Source organism: Diceros bicornis, chromosome 13, assembly GCF_020826845.1.
Source record: "Diceros bicornis minor isolate mBicDic1 chromosome 13, mDicBic1.mat.cur, whole genome shotgun sequence".
Taxonomy (NCBI): domain Eukaryota; kingdom Metazoa; phylum Chordata; class Mammalia; order Perissodactyla; family Rhinocerotidae; genus Diceros; species Diceros bicornis.
The window spans coordinates 36,520,668-36,541,596 of NC_080752.1; the positions used below are offsets into that span (position 1 = coordinate 36,520,668).

The 20,929-nt window shown below is 46.3% G+C and overlaps 1 protein-coding gene across 1 annotated transcript; it reads right to left on the reverse strand.

Moving 5' to 3' along the window:
• Positions 1 to 1,675: 1,675 nt before the first annotated feature.
• On the reverse strand, positions 1,676 to 8,655 carry LOC131412893 (aflatoxin B1 aldehyde reductase member 3-like). Its single transcript, XM_058553072.1, has 7 exons — positions 8,418 to 8,655; positions 5,790 to 5,977; positions 5,489 to 5,593; positions 4,628 to 4,724; positions 4,299 to 4,398; positions 2,642 to 2,771; positions 1,676 to 1,837 (listed from the first exon to the last, which is right to left on the reverse strand). The coding sequence occupies exons 1-7, from the start codon at positions 8,653 to 8,655 to the stop codon at positions 1,676 to 1,678; spliced, it is 1,020 nt and encodes a 339-aa protein (XP_058409055.1).
• Between the last annotated feature and the right edge of the window lie 12,274 nt (positions 8,656 to 20,929).

A 20,929-nucleotide genomic window follows, 5' to 3' on the forward strand; every position in this document is an offset into this window, starting at 1 on the left:
ATATTTTGAGATTTTTATGGTTTTAGCTTTTACATTGAGGTCTACATTCCACTGAGTTAATTTCCTGTATGGTGTGAGAAGGGTTCAACTTCCTTCTTTGGCATGTGGATGTCCAGTTGGCCTAGCACCATTTGTGGAAGACTATTCTTTTCCCATTGAATTGTCTTGACACTCTTGTATTAAATCTATCAACAGTACATGTAAGGGTTTATTTCTAGATTCTCAATTCTATTCTGTTTATCTATATGTCTATTCTTATGCCAGTAACACATTGTCTTTATTAGTGTAGCTTTGTAGTAAGTTTTAAAATCAAGAATTACAGGACTTACTCAAGATTATTTTGGCTATTCTGTGTCCTTTGAATTTCCATATGAATTTTAGGGTTACTTTGTCAATTTCTGTAAAAAAAACAAACACACACAGAAAACTCAGGTGGGAATGATAAGGACTGCATTGACTCTTTAGATTAATTTGGGAGATTCTGTCATTTTAAGCAATAGAATTTTGAGGTGGTTTCTTGTGCAATAACTGAAACACGAGCCACTTGGGGGGAGCATCATTTCATTACAGATGAAGACAAAGGAGGGGGACGTGGTTCTGGATAGAACATATTTTGTCCTCAGGTTGTCTCCCTCTAGACGGCCAACGGGACTTTTCTTAGAACAAAGAGTCTTTGATGGTGCTTCTGTCTGGATTCCCAGGAGTGGCCCCTTTCACCACTTCAAGATGAGCCAGCTCCAAGAGCTGACTTCTGCTGCTGCTTGGCCCGCCCACCCCTCCACCCAGGGCTGGGGAATTTCTCTGCACTGGGAACAGTCAAACGTCAACCCCCAGACCTGGGATTTCTTTTCTGCTCCAGCTCTGGGTGCCTCCTGCTTAAGGTAGGGATTTGCTGAGAGAAATGGGGACCCTGGCTGCCCGTGCCCCACCCCACTCCCAACAGCAGCAGGCCCAGGGCAACGGCCAGGAACCTGATGGATGACCAGACGACAGGAGGCTTCAGCTAAGACTAGAGTAAAGCCACTGCTAAACGTGAGAGCATCTGCTCAAATGTTCCCCAGCGTCCTGTGAGGTTTGTCTTCCTGGTGATTAAATGGTAGGTTTGTGCTCAGACTGTTCTATTTGTAAATAATCAGTGAGGGCATTTCTATGTGAGAGAAGATCCGTTTCAGGGGTTTGGCCCTCTTTTTCTACCGTGTGCACAGGAGTGAGGGCCACCTCCAGCCCCACAGTGGCGAGGTCAGGCTGGGTTCAGGACAGGAGGCTGGGGAGGCCTCATGAGGGCACTGTGTCCTGAGACCTGCTCACCACCTCTGCCCTTGGAAGACTCCAGCTCATGGTTCTGCCCCTCTGGCAGGAAGCCCCCAGGCAGGAGGGAAACAAGCTGCCAGCAGTCACGGAGACGAGTCTGTGGGTTTATCAGGACCTGGGCTGCAGCCGCGTCCAGCGCCCGCTTTATTCAGGCAGGAACTGCCCGAGCAGGGCTCCATCCCGGCCTTTACACATTGTGAAGGCTACTGGGAGCAAGGCGGGAATCTAGAAAATTAATGCATGGATCCACACAATCAAGAAAGATCAGGCTCAATCAGCTTAAGGGAAAGACTGGCTGGAGTGAGAGAACAGAAGAGGTGAGAGGAAAGAAAGAAAGCTTTTGGCAGCTTGAGCCACTGGGGGCCTAGCGGAAGTAGTTGAAACATTTGTGGGCAACCAGGTGCCAGGCTTGATCAAAGGCCCGCACGACGGCCGGCTCCAGGGGCCCTTCCTCAGCCGCTGCCAAGTTCTGTGCCAGCTGCTCCAGGCTGGATATGCCAAGAATGACCGCGTCCCCGTGGGCACCCTGCAAGGGGAGACCGCCAGGCGTCAACACACTTCTGCAGCACAGTGACTCTGGTCACACCCACTCCCCCTCCCAGCCTCGCCCCTGCCAACAGGTGGGACCTGATGTTCATTCATGCCTACACACTTCTACAGAGAATTTACGGCGCCTTCAACAATTGTAACTAAGTGTCTCCAATCCCTGTCTTCTTTCCCCTGCTGGCACACGGCTCATCCTCAGACAGAGCTACGTGCAGAGCCCAGGTCTGCCCCTCAGCAGCTGCGTAAACCTGGCTTAGTTATCTGCCCTCTCTGAGACTCAATCTTCTTCTCTATTTTCAGCCGGGTTATGGGAATGAGAAACTATGTAAAGCACTTAGCTTCCACTGGTTGAGAACCTTCTATGGAAATGCCAGGCAGTATGCAACTGTATAAAGCTAAAGCTGGAGAAAAGTTTTAGCCCGGAAGACAGGGGACACCAAAGAGAGAGGGAAACCCCAACTCCCACCAGAGCAGTGACTACTGGGTTTTCAGTCAAAACTGTGATAGAGTTCTACCCACTTCACAGCCGTGTGACCCGTTTCCTCATCAGTATACCTAGGATAATCACACCTCATCAGGCCGACATAATCTCTAAATCCATGTTTGTAAAGCCCTCAGCACAGAGCCTGGCACCCAGACAGTTACTAAGAACAACCGGAAGACAGCCACAAGAATGGAAACAGAGAGAAATTTCAGAGGAATAAAACTATTTAGAAATCAGCTACAGGTAATTCTGGCTGCCCTAAAGGAGCACAAGCGTCCATAAAGCAGACGGCCGGGTTACCTGCAGCTGGGAGTGGTGGTACATCCACCTGAGGACGGCCGAGGTCATGCTGGGGGCGCTGGTCCCATAGGCAGCCTGCAGGGCCTTCTCCACCAGGGCGATGGCCTTGAAGTGGTGCTCCTTCCAGTAGCTGGGCAGGTGGGCAGGGTGACACAGGGGTCAGTACCATGGGGTCACTCCAGGGTGGCCGCCGCCACCCCAGTGCCCGCGGCTCTGAGGGGTCAGCATGTCCTAGTGGAGGTTTTACATCCTTGCATGGCAGAATGCATGTAGGTTTCTGGGCCCTTCATCAGGGTGCTGTTTGCAGTCCCGTGGCAGGACGAGAAGGGATGCAGTGGGCAAGAATCCATGCATTTCACATGTTCACCAGATGTGAACTATGCAACCCCCCAATCAGAACCCAGGACGAGCCACAGCACCACCCCTGAGACCCGGTCACAGACTGGACCCTCGACAAATCAGGCTCCAGTCCTGGCTCTGGCCTTGGCTGAGCCACCTGCCTTCACTTTTCTCACCGCTCAGTGAGGAAAGGAAACACCCCGTGCCAGCCTGGTTCGCTGAATGCAACACGGAGAAGAGAAAATGGACTTGAGGATGCTCTGTAAACTCCAGAGAGCAGACACAGTGGGAACCATCAGCCTTGATTCTCCAGGCTGAGGCCCAGGCCCTGGTGGTGTGAATGCTCCTCCAGAAACACTGCTCAGGATGACCGACCCTACACCTGGCCAGGGTCACCAGAGACCCTTGGGGCAAGGCGGGGGCTGGATTAGAATTTCAGTCACAGAAGTGCACACACAGTGAATCCAAACATTAGACACTCCACCGCTTAAAAACTCCTTGGCCATTTCCGTAAAACTCGCATCAGAGCGCCGTGCACGGAGCTTGCTTTGTTGTTCTCCTCCCAGATGGGAAAAAACAGAAAAGGCAAATCAATCAGATTATACAAGGAAATTAACCTTGGAGACTTGGCTTCTATAAATCTAGAAAGATGAGCTTTCCAGCAGTGCACAGATGATGTCTACATTTGATAATTAAGAAACAGCAATAAAGTGTCTCCTTAGAGAGAAAATGCGAGAGGGAAGACAGCTGTAAGAACTAATATCGTCCCCTCTAGGGAGTGTAGCTTAGAAAAGCGGTGCTGTTCACTGTGAACAAGGCTTGTACTTCGATAAATTTTTCAAAATTTAAAAAGTGGAAAAGGAAGGGAGGAACGCTGTTCCCAACAGCGGCTGACCTATACCTTCAACGACGATGACAATTTTATGCCAAGAGTTTACAAACTTAGACTCCTTGGCCAAAGATGACAGGCCATCTAGTTATGGGGCAGCAGCACGGCCCAGGTTTCCCTAGTCCCATCTAAGCTTCCGCTCCCGCTGTGGGCAGGGGGTGAGCTCTTCCCAGGGAAGAGATAGTGTCTTGAGACCTGGCAGAAGGCCCAGGGATCCACATTCCCAATCGAGGCCCCCAATCCCTCCCCAGAGACACTCGGAATATTCACGGAGGAAAGGGGCTCTGTAAACCCCATGGGAATCCAGTGTCCTAGGTCTGAGCACCAGGGGGAGTCCTAGCCCCCAGGAAAGCAGCCCCAGGGACTCCCTACTTCACACTAAGGGGACCCAGGCCACCTCCCGCCCTCACGCAGATGACCCCAGCTCACAGATTCCTGAGGAACTCAGCCCAGACATGCCCAAAGAAGCGGCCCACAGGCTGTTTCTTGTCCTCGTCCTCATACTTGTACTTGCCGGTCAGCAGGCCCCCTGTGGGAAGGCTGCCATCAGACCCAGTGCCCACCCTGTGCCCAGAGGCTACTCTGCACTCGGGGGGATGGTGGGGGAGCCAGGAGGAATGGAGGAGAGCCCAGCCTCTGGTCAAACCCCTCCCGGCTTCCCAGGTCCTGGGCCAGGATTTCCCGTCAGGAGGAGGCAGAGACAGGACAGGGCCAGGAATCCCTCCCCCAGGGGGAGGCTGGCCCCCTGCAGCCCGTACCAGCCAGAGGGCTGTAGGCGTAGAACCTCAATCCAAAGTGCCTGAGGCAGGGGAAGAGCTCCGTTTCCACTTGCCGGGAGACGACGTTGTACACGCCCTGCAGGGAGAAGGGCCAGCTGGAGAGGGTGCACCTGTCAAGGGGGCACCCCAAATTTCCCCTTGGAGAGCCCTCAGGTGAGACATTAACAATCCCAGGTCCTTGACAATCAGGGCACCTACTTAGTGGTGGTGGTGGAGGGGGCTCGTGCCCAAGATAGATTCATTCATTCAGCCAACATTTCTGAGCACCACCTACAGGCTGGACATCAGACTTCCTCCAAGGAGCCAAAAGGACAAAGCCCCGCCCTCTGAGATGTAACAGCGAGGGAGAGTGTGACAGGTGTGCTCCAGAACAGAGGCAATCAACATACACTGGTGAGTTCTGTGACCAGTGCCTGGCACCAGGCAGCTGCACAAACATTTGCTGAATGATGCAGAGGAGATAAGGAGAGCCCGAGATCTCAGGCTCCACTGGGTGGGGGGAGAGGCTTCCAGAGGACAAAGCATCTAAGTGAGCCCCGAGCACTGCTACCAGGGGAGGAGGGGGAGGAGGGCTCCAGGCTGCAGTGAGGGGGAGGAAGTGGGAAGGACGGGACAAGGTGCGCACGCGGGCAGGAAGGGGAGCCAGGGCCCGAGTGAGCAGGTGCCTGCTGGCCAGGCTGAGGAGCTTATACGTCACCCGCAGGGCACCAGGGAGCCATCTACAGGCTGTGAGTAGGGAGCAGCTGCTATGGGGAGGGCATTCGGGCCGTCACAAGGGCCCAGAGACCCGCGATCAGCAGGAGCCCTGGAGACTGAGGCCTCTGCAGCCCTGGCCCTCACCTGGTACACGGTGGGCAGGATCCAGCCGTTGCTCTTGCAGAGGGTACAGATCTCGGCCACCTCCCAGGAGGCATAGTTGGAGAGGCCCAGCTCCACAAACTTGCCCTGCAGGGGAGACGCGGCCGTCAGAACCCACGGCAGCCAGGACACCAGGAAGGGGAGACCGGGGCGGGGACCCTGGGACGTGGTCTGTCTCCAGATGCACTCTGCGGCAGCCCTGCACCCTCCACTCTCCTGGGTAATGACAGGGCAAGGAGAGGAGCAGGACACCTCCTCCCAGAGCTCCGGGGGCCGCCCTCACCTCCTGGTGCAGCTGGTGGCAGGCGCGCAGCGTCTCCTCCACGGGGGTGTTGTGGTCCGGCAGGTGCAGGTAGAAGAGGTCCACCCGGGGACACTGCAGCCGCTTCAGTGACGTCTCCAGCTGGAACCGGAGACTCTCAGGCTTCAGTGAATTTTCACCCAATGGATTGGCCTTGGTGGCGATTTTCACTTTGGGAGGAAAGAAATGCAAGTTTTGGCCACTTTACCAACATTGGGAAGGGTCTAGCGTAATGTTTAAGAAGCGGACCATGGTTCACATCCCACCTCTGCCATTACTAGCTCTGTGACCTTAACCAAGTTACTTAACCTCTCTGAGCCTCAATCTGCTCAACTGTAAATTGAGAGTGACAATGGTACTATCTCATAGCGGGGTCCCTATGATGGATCAGAAGGTGGAAGGACGTGCTCATTATGAGCTGCTAACATTATCCCTATGATGATCCTCTACCGGGCAGCTGGATGTGCCAGGCCTAGAGGAACCCAGCACTCCATCACTGCCCTCGAGGACTCACTGTCAAAGAGCCACTATACAGTAAGCGAGGCAGAGATACACACAAGGTAGCAGAGGAGCCCAGAGCAGAGTCGTGAGGCCCACCAGGAGTTCGGGGAGGCTTTCCTTAGACTCTGAATCAGAATCTCCATGGGGACGTCAGGGCCACTCAGAGGCAAGAACGTGGCGTGTGACGAGCCATGCCTCCAGTCCATGGATCTAGAGCACCAGGTCCAGGGGGACAAGAGGATGACAACAGACCAGACCAGATGCAAAGGGGCTGGAGTGCACCCTGGGGAATCAGGACGTTAGGGGGACCTGGGGAGCCTCAGAGCACTTTTCAGCCAGGGAGCTAAGTGGTCAGCTTTGCAATCTTGAAAGATGACTCTGAATGAAGCACAGACAAGGAAACTCAAGGGCATGTGGGGAAACGGGCAGACCAGCAAGGAGAGACTGGGGCAGGAATTCAGGAGACAGGTGCAAGAGGCCTCATCTTGGCCCCAGAGAAGGAAAGGCAGGGATCCCTTAGAGAAATAGCCCACTGAGAAGAGGCCAGTGTTCTGCCATCTGTTGAGTCAGGAGTCACTGAACTAAACACTTTTCTCCCCGCCCCCCAGTAAGAATCTCAGGTGATGGACCAGTGGGTGAGAGGAGGCCCTCTCTGCACTTTTCAGGCTCAGAAAGTCACCTCGCAGGCCAGAGGGCGGTCACCGGACCCCTTGAGATGAGAGAGACAGCAGGCTGCGGAACTACTCATTTGGAATTTTCCCATCCCCCCACCTCCTCACCCTCTGCCCCACCCCTTCTTGATGCGAATGGAACTTCAGATCTGAGGTTTAAGGACCTGGGCCCAGCCAGCTCTGGCCTGAAGGAGGGGTTGGAGAAGAAAACGCAAGCAGGAATAAGCTCCGAGTTGTCACGGAAATGCAGCCAGGTGATGTATAAAGAGCGAGTTTCTGAGATGCATGCATGTTCTCGTTTTGTTCCAGATCCCCCATGCTGTGAATTGCAGGAGAAACCGAGCAAGACTCTACCAGAGGAGAGAAGAAAAGAGCCTCTGACTGAAGGTCGGTGCAGTGTGCTAATAATATCCTAATAACAACCACAAGAGTAACAGCTAACACCGCCGAGACTCACTACTGCCTGCCAAGCACCATCCAAGCACTTCGATAGGCATCAGACTCATGAGGGACGCCCCCGAGCCCCTATACACCTCACACTGAGTTACATCTGCCTGCTCCAACACCCTTGGCACTGCCTCATCTCCCCGCCTTTGTACACCTTCTGCACACACACTGCCCACGCACACAGCCGAGAATGCCCTTTCTCCTCTTACTCCTCCTGGAAAACTCCCATCAGTTCTTCAAGGTCTAAAGCGCCCTTTTCTGAGCTTTCTTCAATAGCCCTCAGAGGAAGTGCTCCAACTTCCGGGCTCCCCAGCCAGCTCTAGAATCTGAGCTCCCTGAAGTGGATTAGTGTCAGGTTCCCTTCTACAGCCTCAGACAGAGGCTGGCACAGAGAGGGCACGTAGACACAGTACGATGCCCACTGCCCCAACCCCCAGGTGCTACCACCCTGGTGAAGCCAGAAGCACTGCCAACCGAACAGGACACCCAGAGCTCCAGGGAGCAAAGTCCAGGGCCCAGAGCAGCGAGGAAGCAGAAACCCCGCCCATTCTAAGCCAGGGAACACCAGGGTCGTGGGCAGGATTCCTGCAGATCAGGTCAGAACGGGGCACCTGCGGGGCACGGGAAGGAGGGCAAGGACTGCACTGCGCCAGACTCCAACGTTTGCAGTGCCTGCGAGAACGGCTAGCCAAGTCGGTCCAGGCTCGACCAGAGCTGGGACTTTTGTGGAGGGAGGGTCCCGGGCTACCTTCTCAGAGGGAAAAGGAGAGGAATGGAGTCAAGACCAAGCACTGGCCGGCTGTCGGGGTCTCGACGTGCACGGGGCCTGCGGAGCAGGGGTTCACAGAGCTGCAGGGGGCCAGGGGAGGATGGTGCCCGGGAGGGGACGAAGCTGTCGGTCCTGACTGCTGTCGGTGCAGGGCTGGGTCGGGTCAGCGGGGCGCGGTGCAGGGGGAGGGCGGGGGGCCGGGGCGCGGGCGCCAGGCCTTACCTCTGCAGTCGCCGCCGCCCAGCCCGAGCCCCAGGCCGCCCAGGATGCTCTCGGACTGGCCGCCGGTGTAAATGAAGGCCGTGTCTATCTCGGTGTGTCCGCGCTCCAGGAAGGCGCGCACGGCCGCGGCGCTGGCGGCTGCGTCCAAGCTGTCCCCCATCCCCATGGCGCCCAGCACGGTGGTGGGCCGGACCGGGGCGCCCGAGGCGGCCCGCGGGGCAGACAGCAGCCGGGACATGGGGCGGCGGGACACTCGGACACCACGGGAGCGGGCGCAGTTGGCGAGGACAAGTGTCTGCGCGTGATCCCGGCGCCGCTTTAAAAAGGGGCTGTCGGGCCCCGCCCACGGGCGTTGGGGGAGGAGTGCGCGGGGGAGCAGGGGGAGCAGAGGAGCCTCCAAAGTGTGCGCGGCGCCCCCCACGCACGCGGCTGCCGCCGACCATGAAGGACCGTGTGCGCTTCCGCTGCGTAAGCGAACCGTAAAGCTGAGAGCTGGAACTTCGGGGGTCTCCCTGCCACGTTTCCCCACCTCCTTGGCCTCCTGCCTGAACTCTTCCGGGGTCCCTAAGCCCTCCCGGATGGGGCTCTCCCAAGCGCTGAAGGTCCCAAAATGAGGCCTTGGCTCACGTGTGGTGGCCCTCGGGGCTGTCCGGCCGCCATGCGGTCACAGAGGTCGGCTCTGTAGTTGTCTCCTTGTCACTTGCCAGTAGCTCCAGCCTGCGTCCCTGTGGAAAGAAATGTTCAAGTATTAGAGGAATAGAACTATTAGCTTCTAATTCTCTACCCAAGCGAAAACACCTTCAAATGTGAAGGCTAAATGAAGACTTTGTTCAGACAAACAGAAGGGGAGAGAATTCCTAGTAGCAAACTTTGGTTAGAGGGAGTATTTGAAACAGTTCTTTAGACGGAAGGAAATTTGGGTTTAGACACCAAAAAATGAAGATTGCTCGGAATGGAAAACCTGGGTAAATATAAAAGACCCTTTCTCATTTTTAACTTTTTATAAAGATCATTGAGTTTTTCTAAAGTTACACATATGCTTACCATATGACTCAGCAAAAACCTATGTTCACACAAAATACTATACACAAGTGTTTCTAGAGGCTTGATTTGTAACTGCCCAAACCTGGAAACGATCCAACTGCCCTTCAGCTGCAGAATGGATAAATAAACTGTGCTATATTCATACAGTGGAATGAATTACTGGGAAACAGTAACATGGATGAATCTCAACTGCTGAGCCGGCCTCCAAAGGCTACATACTATCCGCTTCCATTTATATGACACTCCTGCAAAGGCAACACTAGAAAAGCTAATCACTGGTTACCAGGGGCTGCTGGTAGGAGGAGAGAAGAATCATGGGGAGTTTTGTGGGGTCAGGGAGCTGTTCTATATCTTGATTGAGGTGTTAATTACATGACTTTACACATTCATCAATACTTTCAGAAGTGTACACTAAAAGGTGTGAAATTACAACATGTATATTACATATTAATATAAAAATTGTAAAAGAAAGATACTTGACAGTTGAAAGAAAAAATAAGTCATGTATTGTTGTTTATTACAAAAAGTAGTTTGTAACAAAGGTAGAAGTAAAATATATGAAAAGAAGAACACGAAATGAGGGGATGAAATGACAGTATACTGTTTTCATGTTCTCACTCTGTATGTGAACTAGCGTACTATGATTTGGAGGTGGACTGTGATAAGTTAAAAATGTAAATCATAAACATTAAAACAACCACTGAGAAGATGAAACAAAGCGGTATGACTAATAAGAAACAGTAGAGGTAAAATTATACATAAAAGATACTGAATTGAGGCAGAAGTAGTCAGATAAAGATGTAAAAAGTCACGAGGAATGGACGGAGCAAATAGAAAACAAATAGCCAGACAGATCTAAGCACAATCATACCAATAATTACATTAAATAGAAATGATATAAACACTCCCAAATGAAGGCAGAGATTGTCAGACTGGATAAAAAAGCAAAACCCAACTATATGATAAGTGCTAGAATCCCACTGAAATATATAAACAGAGATTGCTTAAAAGTAAAAGGATGGAAAAAGACCCACCTTGACAAACTAAGTATAAGAAAATTGGAGTGGTTATCGGAATCTCAGACAAAGTAGATTTCAGAACAAAAAATACTATCAAAGACAAACGGAAATTTCATAACAACAAAGAGGTTAATCAAAAAGACATAACAATTCTAAAGGTGTATGCACCTAATGATGGAGCATCAAAACACATGAAAAGAATTGACATAACTAAAGAAGAAATAAACAAAAAGCAATTATATTTGGAGATTTCAACACTCCTCCCCCAGTACAGTCATATGTTGATTAATGAAGGGGATATGTTCTGAGAAGTGCATCCTTAGACCATTGCATCATTGTGTGAACATCATAGAATGTAGTTACACAAACATAGATGGTATAGTGTACTATACACCTGGGCTACATGATACTAATCTTATGGGTCCACTGTCATATATGTGATCTGTCATTAAGTGAAACAGTGTTATGCAGCACATGACTATAATTGTAGAACAATCATTAATCATAGTTGACAGAAACTCAGTAAACATATAAAAGACCTTAACAACTCTATTAACCAGTTTAACACAATTAATATTAATAGAACACCGAACAACGGCAGAATATTCATCCTTTTCAAGTGCACATTCACCAAGATATAACATATTTGGGGTCATAAAACAAACATTAATAAATTTAAAAGGATTCATGTCATACAAAGGATGTCTCTGACCATAAAGGCTGTAAATTAGGAATCAATCATTTCATGATTTCTGGAGAAATCTCCAAATACTTGGAAATTAAATAACACGTGCTTAAATAACCCATAGATCAATAGAGTAATCACAAGGGAAAGCGGAACATATTTTTAACTAAAAGAAACTAGAAATATATAAAACTTTCTGAGATGCAGCTAAAGTAGGGCTAACAGGGGAATTTATACCACTATGTGGACCTATTATATAAGAAAAAATGTTTCAAATCAATGATCTAAGCTTCCACTTTAAGAAACCAGAAAAAGAAGAGCCTATTGAACCCACGATTAGAAGGAAGGATATAAGACAGACAAGAGCCAAAACAAGTAGTGGGTCTGCTGGCAACAAAGTCTCTTAGTTTTTCTTCAGCCTAGAATGTCTTGACTCCCTCTTCATTCCCGAAGGATCTCTTTTCTGGGTATAGGATTCTGGGTTGATGGTTCTTTTCTTTCAGCACTTGCAAAAGTGTTGTGCCACGTCCCTCTAGCCTCCATGTTTTCTGGTGAGAAATCTGCAGTCATTTGAATTGTCTTTCCCTTAGAGGTGTCATTTCTGTCTTGTTCTCTGCTCTTGAGATTTTATTCATTGCCTTTAATCTTCAGAAGTTTGACTGTGATGTGTCTTGGTGTGATTTGGGGGTGTTTATGCTGTTTGGAGTACATTTCACTCTTTGAATGTGTAGGTTTATATCTCTTGTCAAATTTGGGAATTTTCAGCCATTATTTCTTTGAATAACCTGTCAGCCTCCCCTGTTCCTCCTTCTCCTTCCAGGACTCTGATGACACGAATGTTAGATGTCAGATCACGTCTTCTAGTCCCACAGTCCCAGACACTGGGCTCCTTTTTAAAGTCTATTTTCTCTCTATTATTCAGATTATGGAATTCCTGTTATTCTTTCTTAAAATGCATTGATTCATTTTTCTGCCCCCCTTGTGCTGCCATTGAGCCCATCCCCCAAGTGTTTTATTTTGTTGTATTTTTCAGTTCTAAAATGTCCATTTTGTTCTTTATATCTTTGATTTCTTTGCTGAGACTTCTATTGTTTCATTTGTTTCAAGCATATCTGTAATTGTTTATTGAGGCATTTTCATGATGGTGGTTTTAAAATCTTTGTCGGATAATTCTAATATCTCTGTCGTCTTAGTATTGGCTTCTATTGATTGATTTGTGTATTTTTCATTTACTTTGAGACTTTCTTGGTTCTTGGTATGACAAGTGATTTTTATTGAAACCTGGACATTTCAGTTATTATGTTATGAGACTCTTGATCTTATTTAAACATTCTATTTTAGTGGGTTTATCCTGACACTGCTCTGGGTCTCAGGACCCAGATTCTAGTAGGAATTCAGGCTCCCACTAGGCCTTCATGGATACCTCCCTGGCTAGGAGGTAGGCATGCCTCCTTACTGCTCCCCATGTGGCCTCCACTGACACCACTGGGGCGAGGGGGTGGGTCACCTTGTTAGCACTGGGTGGAGATGAATGTCCTGACTCTCCACTAAGCTCTCTGACACCACCCAAGTGGGGAAGGGGAAGGGCTCCTCCTTACCGCAAGGTGGGGGTGGAAGTCCAGGCTCCCATGTGGTTCCACTGATAGTGAAGTATGGGGTTTGGGAGACCTCATTACTGCCTGGTGGGGATGAAAGTCTCAACTCCCTATTCATCCTCTGTGACACCACTCCATCAGGGGGTTGGGATGCTTCCTTACAGCCTGCCAGGAGTGGAAGTCTAGGATCCCCATTCAGCGTTTGCTGGCATGGGTGGTAGTGGGGGGGTCATAATGTTTAATCTGTGGTGTTTGGCTGGAGTAAAGCAGTTATTTCCTAAAACTTTCCTGGCTTGCCAGGCTGCCCTTTTCCTGGTTCTCTGGCTAGAGAAAGCAGGCTTTGGTTGGGACCTTTTCTGTCTGAGCTGGTTGGCATTTCCAGGTTGTTGGCTTCTTCAGCTCCAACTCTGGCATATATGAGGCAAAAAGAAAACCCAGGAAACTCACCTCTGTCATTCCTTGAGTCCTAAGATCCCGAGCTAGTCTGGCTGCTTCTTTCCATCTTTCAGGGTCCTCTTCTGTTTGTGTTATACATAATATACATAGTTTTTATTTCTACTTGGCAGGAGGAATAAGGAAAAGTATGTCTATTCCATTTTCCGGAAAGCAGAAGTCATTTTGGCATTTAAAAAACGAAGTTACAAATATACTTTGCACATGATTTAGCAACCCCACTTCTAAATATGTACCAAAGAGGAATAAAAATATATGTTCAAAGACTTAGACACAAATGTTCATAGCAGTTCATTCATAAAAGCCCCAGACCATAGACCAGTCAACATATGACTGGATAAACAAAGTGTGGTATATCCATATAATGAAATACAACATAATCATCAATAAAAAGACATGAACTACCAATACACACAACGACATGGATGACTCTCAGAAACATTGTGCTATGAGAAAGAAGCAAGACATGAAATTCTATATAGTCCATGATTCTATTTATGTAAAATTCTAGGAAAGTTAATTTAATAGTGACAGAAAGCAGAGCAGTGGTTGCCAAGAGCAGAGTTTGGGAGGTAATCATCCACAAAGGACCATAAGGAATCAACTCTACACTTAAAATTGGGAAATTTTATTGTATATAAATTGTACAATAAACCTGGTTGTGAAAGACTTATTCCCAAATACAAATTAAAACCACAATGAGATACCATTACACTCCCCATGAGCATAAGTAAAATTAAAGGAACTTAAAGTAACAACTAGTTTACCATCATCATGATTGATGGCTACAGCACTCCACTGTACTGAGTCATGCTTTCTTATCACAGGGCAAGTCTTGTTGACAAGGCCCCAGAGAGCCATTGGTTTGGGCAAAGCAATTGAGATGGTCTCTGAGTCTAAAGGTTGAACGACTGCTTATCCATGAACATAGCTAAGGCCTTGGGGACCAGACTTTGTCTTTGATTGGATCGTCTAATACAATATCACAATAGTTCTTTTTCGGACATGACCCAATTTATGTGGTTTTCATTCAGAAAGAGGTCACTAAGGATGCGAATGTTGGTTCAGAGAATTAGAGCTTCTTCTTATATGAGACAATCTCTCTCTTAAGGTCTAGCAATTTCACTCAAAGGGTGTGCAATGTGTAGTAGGAGGAACAAGTTCAAAGTTCAGGGGAGGAAAGCATATTTGCCTGAATGAATACTGAAGAGAAGACATTAACAAAATCCCCGGTCACAAAACCAGTGCCAGCAATGGCAATAATTCAATCACCATGTTCAGTGCTGAGGGAGTGGCCACTTTTTACTTAAACCTCTATAGTCCACATGATTTGTCAAGAACTACTGTCTTTTTTCACGTACCATACAGGGCTGTTAAACTGAGATATCATTCTAGTTATCCTTGAATGAGGAGAGTACTTCTTTCTCTCCTGGGTGCGGTGCTGTTACAGTTCCTTGACATGCACAGGCTTTGGAATACAGGCAGATCACCTTAATGCTTTCTGCTTTTATCGATGCAATTCCATGGGGATGATGACTGCTTCTAACCAGCGCATCAAAGCATTTGCACCTTGCTCAAACAATTCTAAACGGACATATCAACCATGCTGTCCAGTAAGGGAATGGCCATTGCACTCCATACAAAATACTCAAAAGCTCTCATATTAATTTCAGTCTCAGGCCATAGGTACCAATGCACAAGGCACAGCAACACAAATTTACATGAGAGGAGCTTCTGGGGAGAATCCTTTTCCACCCCCAACATTGTCATAAACCTAAGCTACTTTCTCAGGCTCTTGGCGTTTCCTCCCTTAAGGGTATACGTCAGTACAGAAGAGCTATCACTGTCACAGGGTTAGCCAAAGATTCAGAGTCAAAGTAATTGCCAATTTGGAAGGGCCAGATGCCTAGTTAATCAAATATTAAATACTGGATTTCCATTTCTCAGGATAGTTGACAATAAATATATAACTTTTGCATAATACCTGTCAACATTTACCATCTACCATGGGGAATGGAAGGATACCACTTGCCACACAAAAAGCGGAAAACACAAACCTGAACTAGTGTTGTAGACTGAATGTTTGAGTGCTCCCAAAATTCATTGGTTGAAACCCTAACCCCCAATGTGATGGTATTAGGAGGCGGGGGCTTTGGGAGGTGATCAGGATTTGGTGAGGTGATGAAGGTGAAGCCCTTATGATGGGATCAGTGTCCTTATAAGAAGAGGAAGAGATGAGAGTGCTCTGTCTCCACCCATGTGAATGTTCAGCAAACAGGTCGCTGTCTGCAAACCAGGGAGAGGGCTCTCACAGACACCAAATCTGCTGGCACCTTGATCTCGACCTCCCAGTCTGCAAAACTGTGAGAAATAAATGTTTGTTATTTAATCCACCCAGTCTATGGTATTTTGTTATAGCGGCCCGAACAGACTAAGACTACTGGCAGGAACGTCTTGAATTAATTGCTAATTATTTTATTTTATCAAGGTCATAATAGTTTATAACATTGTGAAATTTCAGTTGTACATTATTATTTGTCAGTCACCATATATATGTGCCCCTTTACCCCTTATGCCCACTCCAACCCCTTCCCCTCTGGTAACCACTAATCTGTTCTCTTTGTGCATGTATTTGTTTATCTTCTACATATGAGTGAAATCACACAGTGTTTCTCTTTCTCTGTCTGGCTTATTTCACTTAACATAATACCTTCAAAGTCCATCCATGTTGTTGCAAATGGGACAATTTTGTCTTTTTTTGTGGCTGAGTACTATTCTATTGTATACATATCCTACATCTTCTTTATCCATTCATCAGTTGATGGGCAGTTGGGTTGCTTCCACATCTTGGCTATTGTGAATAATGCTGCAGTGAACCTAGGGATGCACAAGTCTCTTTGCATTGTTGATTTCAAGTTCTTTGGATAATCACCCGGTAGTGGAATAGCTGGGTCATACGGTATTTCTATTTTTAATTTTTTTTTTAGAAATCTACATACTGTTTTCTATAGTGGCTACACCAGTTTGCAGTTCCACAAGCAGTGTGTGAGGGTTCCCTTTTCTCCACATCCTCTCCAACATTTGTTGGTTTTTCTCTTGGTTTTTGTCTTACACATTCTGACATGTATAAGGTGATATCTCATTGTAGTTTTGACTTGCATTTCCCTGATGATTAGTGATGTTGAACATCTTTTCATGTGGTTGTTAGCCACCTGTATGTCTTCTCTGGGAAAATGTCTGTTCATATCCTCTGCCCATTTTTTGATTGCATTGTTTGGTTTTTTGTTATTGAGTTGTATGTGTTCTTTATATATTTTGGAGATTAACCCCATGTCAGATATATGATTTGCAAATATTTTCCCCCAGTTGGTGAGTTGTTTTCTTGTTGTGTTCATGGTTACCTTTGCCTTGCAGAAGCTTTTTAGTCAGATGCAGTCCCATTTGTGTTTATTCTTTCTGTGTTTCCCTCACCTGAGTAGATGTGGTATTTGAAAAGAGAAATGCAACTGATTTTGTAAGTTGATTTTGTATCCTGCAACTTTGCTATAGTTGTTGATTATTTCTAATACCTTTCTGGTGGATTCTTTAGGGTTTTCTATATATAGAATCATGTCGTCTGCAAACAGTGAGAGTTTTACTTCTTCACTTCCAGTTTGGATACCTTTTATTTCTTTTCCTGTCTAACTGCTCTGGCCAAAACCTCCAATACTATCTTGAATAGGAGTAGTGAGAGTGAGCACCCTTGTCTTGTTCCTGTTCTCAGAGGGCTTACTTTCAGGTTTTCACCATTAAGTATGACATTGGCTGTGGGTTTGTCATATATGGCCTTTACTATATTGAGGTACTTTCCTTCTATACCCATTTTATGGAGAGTTTTTATAATAAATGGATGTTGGTCCTTGTCAAATGCTTTCTCTTTATCTATGGAGATGATCCTGTGATTTTTATTCCTCCTTTTGTTAATGTGGTGTATCCCATTGATTGAATTGCAGATGTTGGGCCATCCCTGCATCTGTGGTTTAAATCCCACTTGATCATGGTGTATGATCCTTTTAATGTATTGCCGTATTCAGTTTGCCAATATTTTGTTGAGAATTTTTGCCTCTATGTTCATCAGCGATATGGGCATGTGATTTTCCTTCTTTGTGTTCTCTTTGTCTGGCTTTGGGATCAGGGTGATGTTGGCCTCATACAATGAATGGGAAGAGTTCTGTCTTCTTCAATTTTTTGGAATAGTTTGAGAAGGATAGGTATTAAATCTGCTTTGAATGTTTGGTAGAATTCTCCAGAGAAGCCATCTGGTCCTGGACTTTGTTTTTTGGGTGGTTTTTGATTACTGTTTCAATCTCTTGTGATTGGTCTATTCAGATTCTCTATTCCCTCCTGATTCTTTGTTGGGAGGTTGTATGAGTCTAAGAATTTATGTGTTTCTTCTAGGCTGTCCAGTGTGTTGGCATATTGTTTTTCATAGTATTCTTTTATAATCCTTTGTATTTCTGTGCTACCTGTTGTAATTTCTCCCCTTTCTTTTTAAATTTTATTTGGGCCTTCTCTCTTTTTTTCTTAGTGAGTCTGGCTAACAGTTTGTCAATTTTGTTTATCTTCTCAAAGAACCAGCTCTTGGTTTCACTGATCCTTTCTATTTTCTTTCTTTCTTTCTTTTTTTTTTTTTGGTTTCTATTTCATTTATTTCTCCTGTAATTTTTATTATTTCTCTCCTTCTGCTTACTTTGGGCTTTGTTCCTCTCGTTTTCTACTTCTGTTAGGTGTCCTTTAAGATTACTTGAGACTTTTCTTGTTGGTTGAGGTGGGCCTGTATTGCTATGAATTTCCCTCTTAGAACCGCTTTTGCTGCATCCCATAAGAGTCTGTATGATGCATTTTCATTTCCATTTGTTTCCAGATATTTTTTGATTTCTTATTTGACTTCTCCATTGATCCAATGGTTGTTCAGTAGCGTGTTGTTTAGTCTCCACATGTTTGTCGCTTTCCCAGCTTTTTTCTTGTAGTTTATTTCTAGTTTCATAGCATTATGGTCAGAAAAGATGCTTGATATAATTTCAATCTTCTTAAATTTATTGAGGCTTGCCTTGTTTCCCAAAATATGGTCTATCTTTGAGAATGTTCCATGTGTACTTGGGAAGAATGTGTATTCTCCTGATTTTGTATGGAGTGTACTATATACATCTATTGAGCCCATCTGGTGTAGTTTTTCACTTAGTTCCACTATTTCCTTGTTGACTTTCTGTCTAGATGATCTATCCATTGATGAAAGTGGGGTGTTGATGTCCCCTACTATTATTGTGTTGCTGTTAATATCTCCTTTTTAGGTCAATTAATACTTACTTCATGTGCTTTGGTGCTCCTGTCTTAGGTGCATATATATTTATGTGTTAGTGTCCTCTGGGTGGAGTGTCTCTTTTATCATTATATATTGCCCCTCTTTGTCTCTCATTACCTGTTTTATCTTGAAATCTGCTTTGTCTGATATACCTGGCAACACCTGCTTTCTTCTGTTTGCCATTAGCTTGGAGTCTCATCTTCCATCTCTTCACTCTGAGCCTGTGTTTGTCTTTAGAGCTGAGATGTGTTTCCTGGGGGCAGCAAATTGTTGGGTCTTATTTTTTAATTCATCCAGACATTCTGTGTCTTTTGATTGGGGAATTCAATCTATTTAAATTTAGAGTGATTATTGATATATGAGGACTTAATGCTGCCATTTTATCACTTGTTTTCTGGTTGTTCTCTATTCCCTTGTTTCTCATCCCGTGGATTTCAGACGGCTAATTCAATTTGGTGGCTCTCTATGATGGTTTTCTTAGTTTTCTCTTAATTTATCATGTGTCTCTGTTCTGATTTTTTGTTTAGTGGTTACCATGAGGTTTGTGTAAAAGATCTCGTAGATGAGATAGTCCATTTTCTGACAGCTTCTTACTCCCTTAGTCTAAGCACATTCCATCCCTTTCCTCATCCCTAAGTTATTGTTGTCACAACTTATTCCATTTTGTGTTGTGAGTTTGTGGTCAAAATGAAGTGATTATATTTCTTTTGATGTTTTCCTTCCCTTTATCTTTAATGTTACTCTTGTTTGCTAATCTGTTCTGATAGAGAGTTGTAATTTTCTGATTTTGTCTGCCTATTTATCTCCTTGCTCAAGGCTTTGTAGACCCCTTCTTTTTTTTTTATTTTCCAGGTATGAGGACATTCTTGATCATTTCTTGTGGGGGAGGAGGGGGTCTCATGGCGATGAACTCCCCCAGCTTTTGTTTATCTGGGAAAGCTTTTATTTCTCCATTGCATCTGAAGGATATTTGCACTGGATAGAGCATTCTTGGCTGGAAGTTTTTGTCTTTCAGTATTTTGTATATATCTTTCCATTCTCTCCTAGCCTGTAAGGTTTCTGCTGAGAAATCCACTGAAAGCCTCATAGGGGCTCCTTTGTAGGTTATTTTCTTCTGCCTTGCTGCCCTTAATATTTTTTCTTTGTTATTGACTTTGCCCAGTTTTACTAATGCATGCCTTGGAAAAGGAATTTTTACATTGATGTAATTATGAATTCTATTGCCTTTTTTTACTTGTAATTCCAGCTCTTACACCAGGTTTGGGAAGTTTTCAGGTATTATTTCTTTGAACAAGCTCTCTGCTCCTTTTTCACTCTCTTTTCCCTCTGGAATACCTATAATCCTTATGTTATATTTCCTAATTGAGTTGGATATTTCTTGGAGAATTTCCTCATTTCTTTTTAGTCTTAGTTTTCTCTTCTCCTCCATTGGAAGCATTTTTATATTCCTATCCTCTAAATTGCTAATTCTGTCCTCCATGATATCAGCACTGTTATTTAAAGACTCCAGAGTTTTATCTCATTCATTGTGTTTTTCATCTCCAATATTTCTGACTGGTTTTTCTTTATAATTTCAATCTCTTTTGTGAAGATCTCCTTTGTTCATTAATTTTGTTCCTGATTTCATTGACCTGTCTTTCTGAGTTCTCTTGTAACTCATTGAGTTTTTTTAAGGATATAGCTATTTTGAATTCTATTTCATTTAGATTGTAGATTTCTGTACCTTCAGGATTGATTTCTGGGTGTTTGTCTTTTTCCTTCTGGTCTGTTTAAATACTTTTCATACCATTTGATGGGGTGGATTTGTGCCTCTGCATAGTGATAGTATCTGGCCTTAGATTCCACCTGCTGCCCCTTGAGGGCGGGAGCTGTGTATTCTGAGCCCACCACGATCCCTGTCAGTGGTGCCTGGCCAAGCCTGGGCCACGCTTTGGGACGACAGAGGCCCTGTCGGCTATCCTACTGAATGGGAAAGCATTACGTGGGCCTCAGGGCTGCTGCCACCTGCTCCCAGAGTCCCACCAAGACACACTCCCCATCAGGGCTGCAGCAGCCCCATGGGCTTTCACAGCAGCCGGGAACTTGTATGCCCAGGCATGCAGATCCACCGCCATCTCCTCCTAGGGCACACCAGCTGTTGCGCTTGGTGGGGAGGTCCTCCCCACTGAGTCTGAGCCCTGTCCTATCCCTGGAGGCCGCAGAAGCACTGTGGTTTTTTCCCACCGGACAGGAGAGTGATCACGTGGGGGCTCAGGGCTACTGGGGCCTGCTCCCACAGTCCTGCCAAGATATGCTCCCACCTTTTGGTATGCAGCAGTGCTACGGGCATTTGTGGCAGCAGGGAACTTGTTTGCCCTGGTGCGCAGGTCCACCAC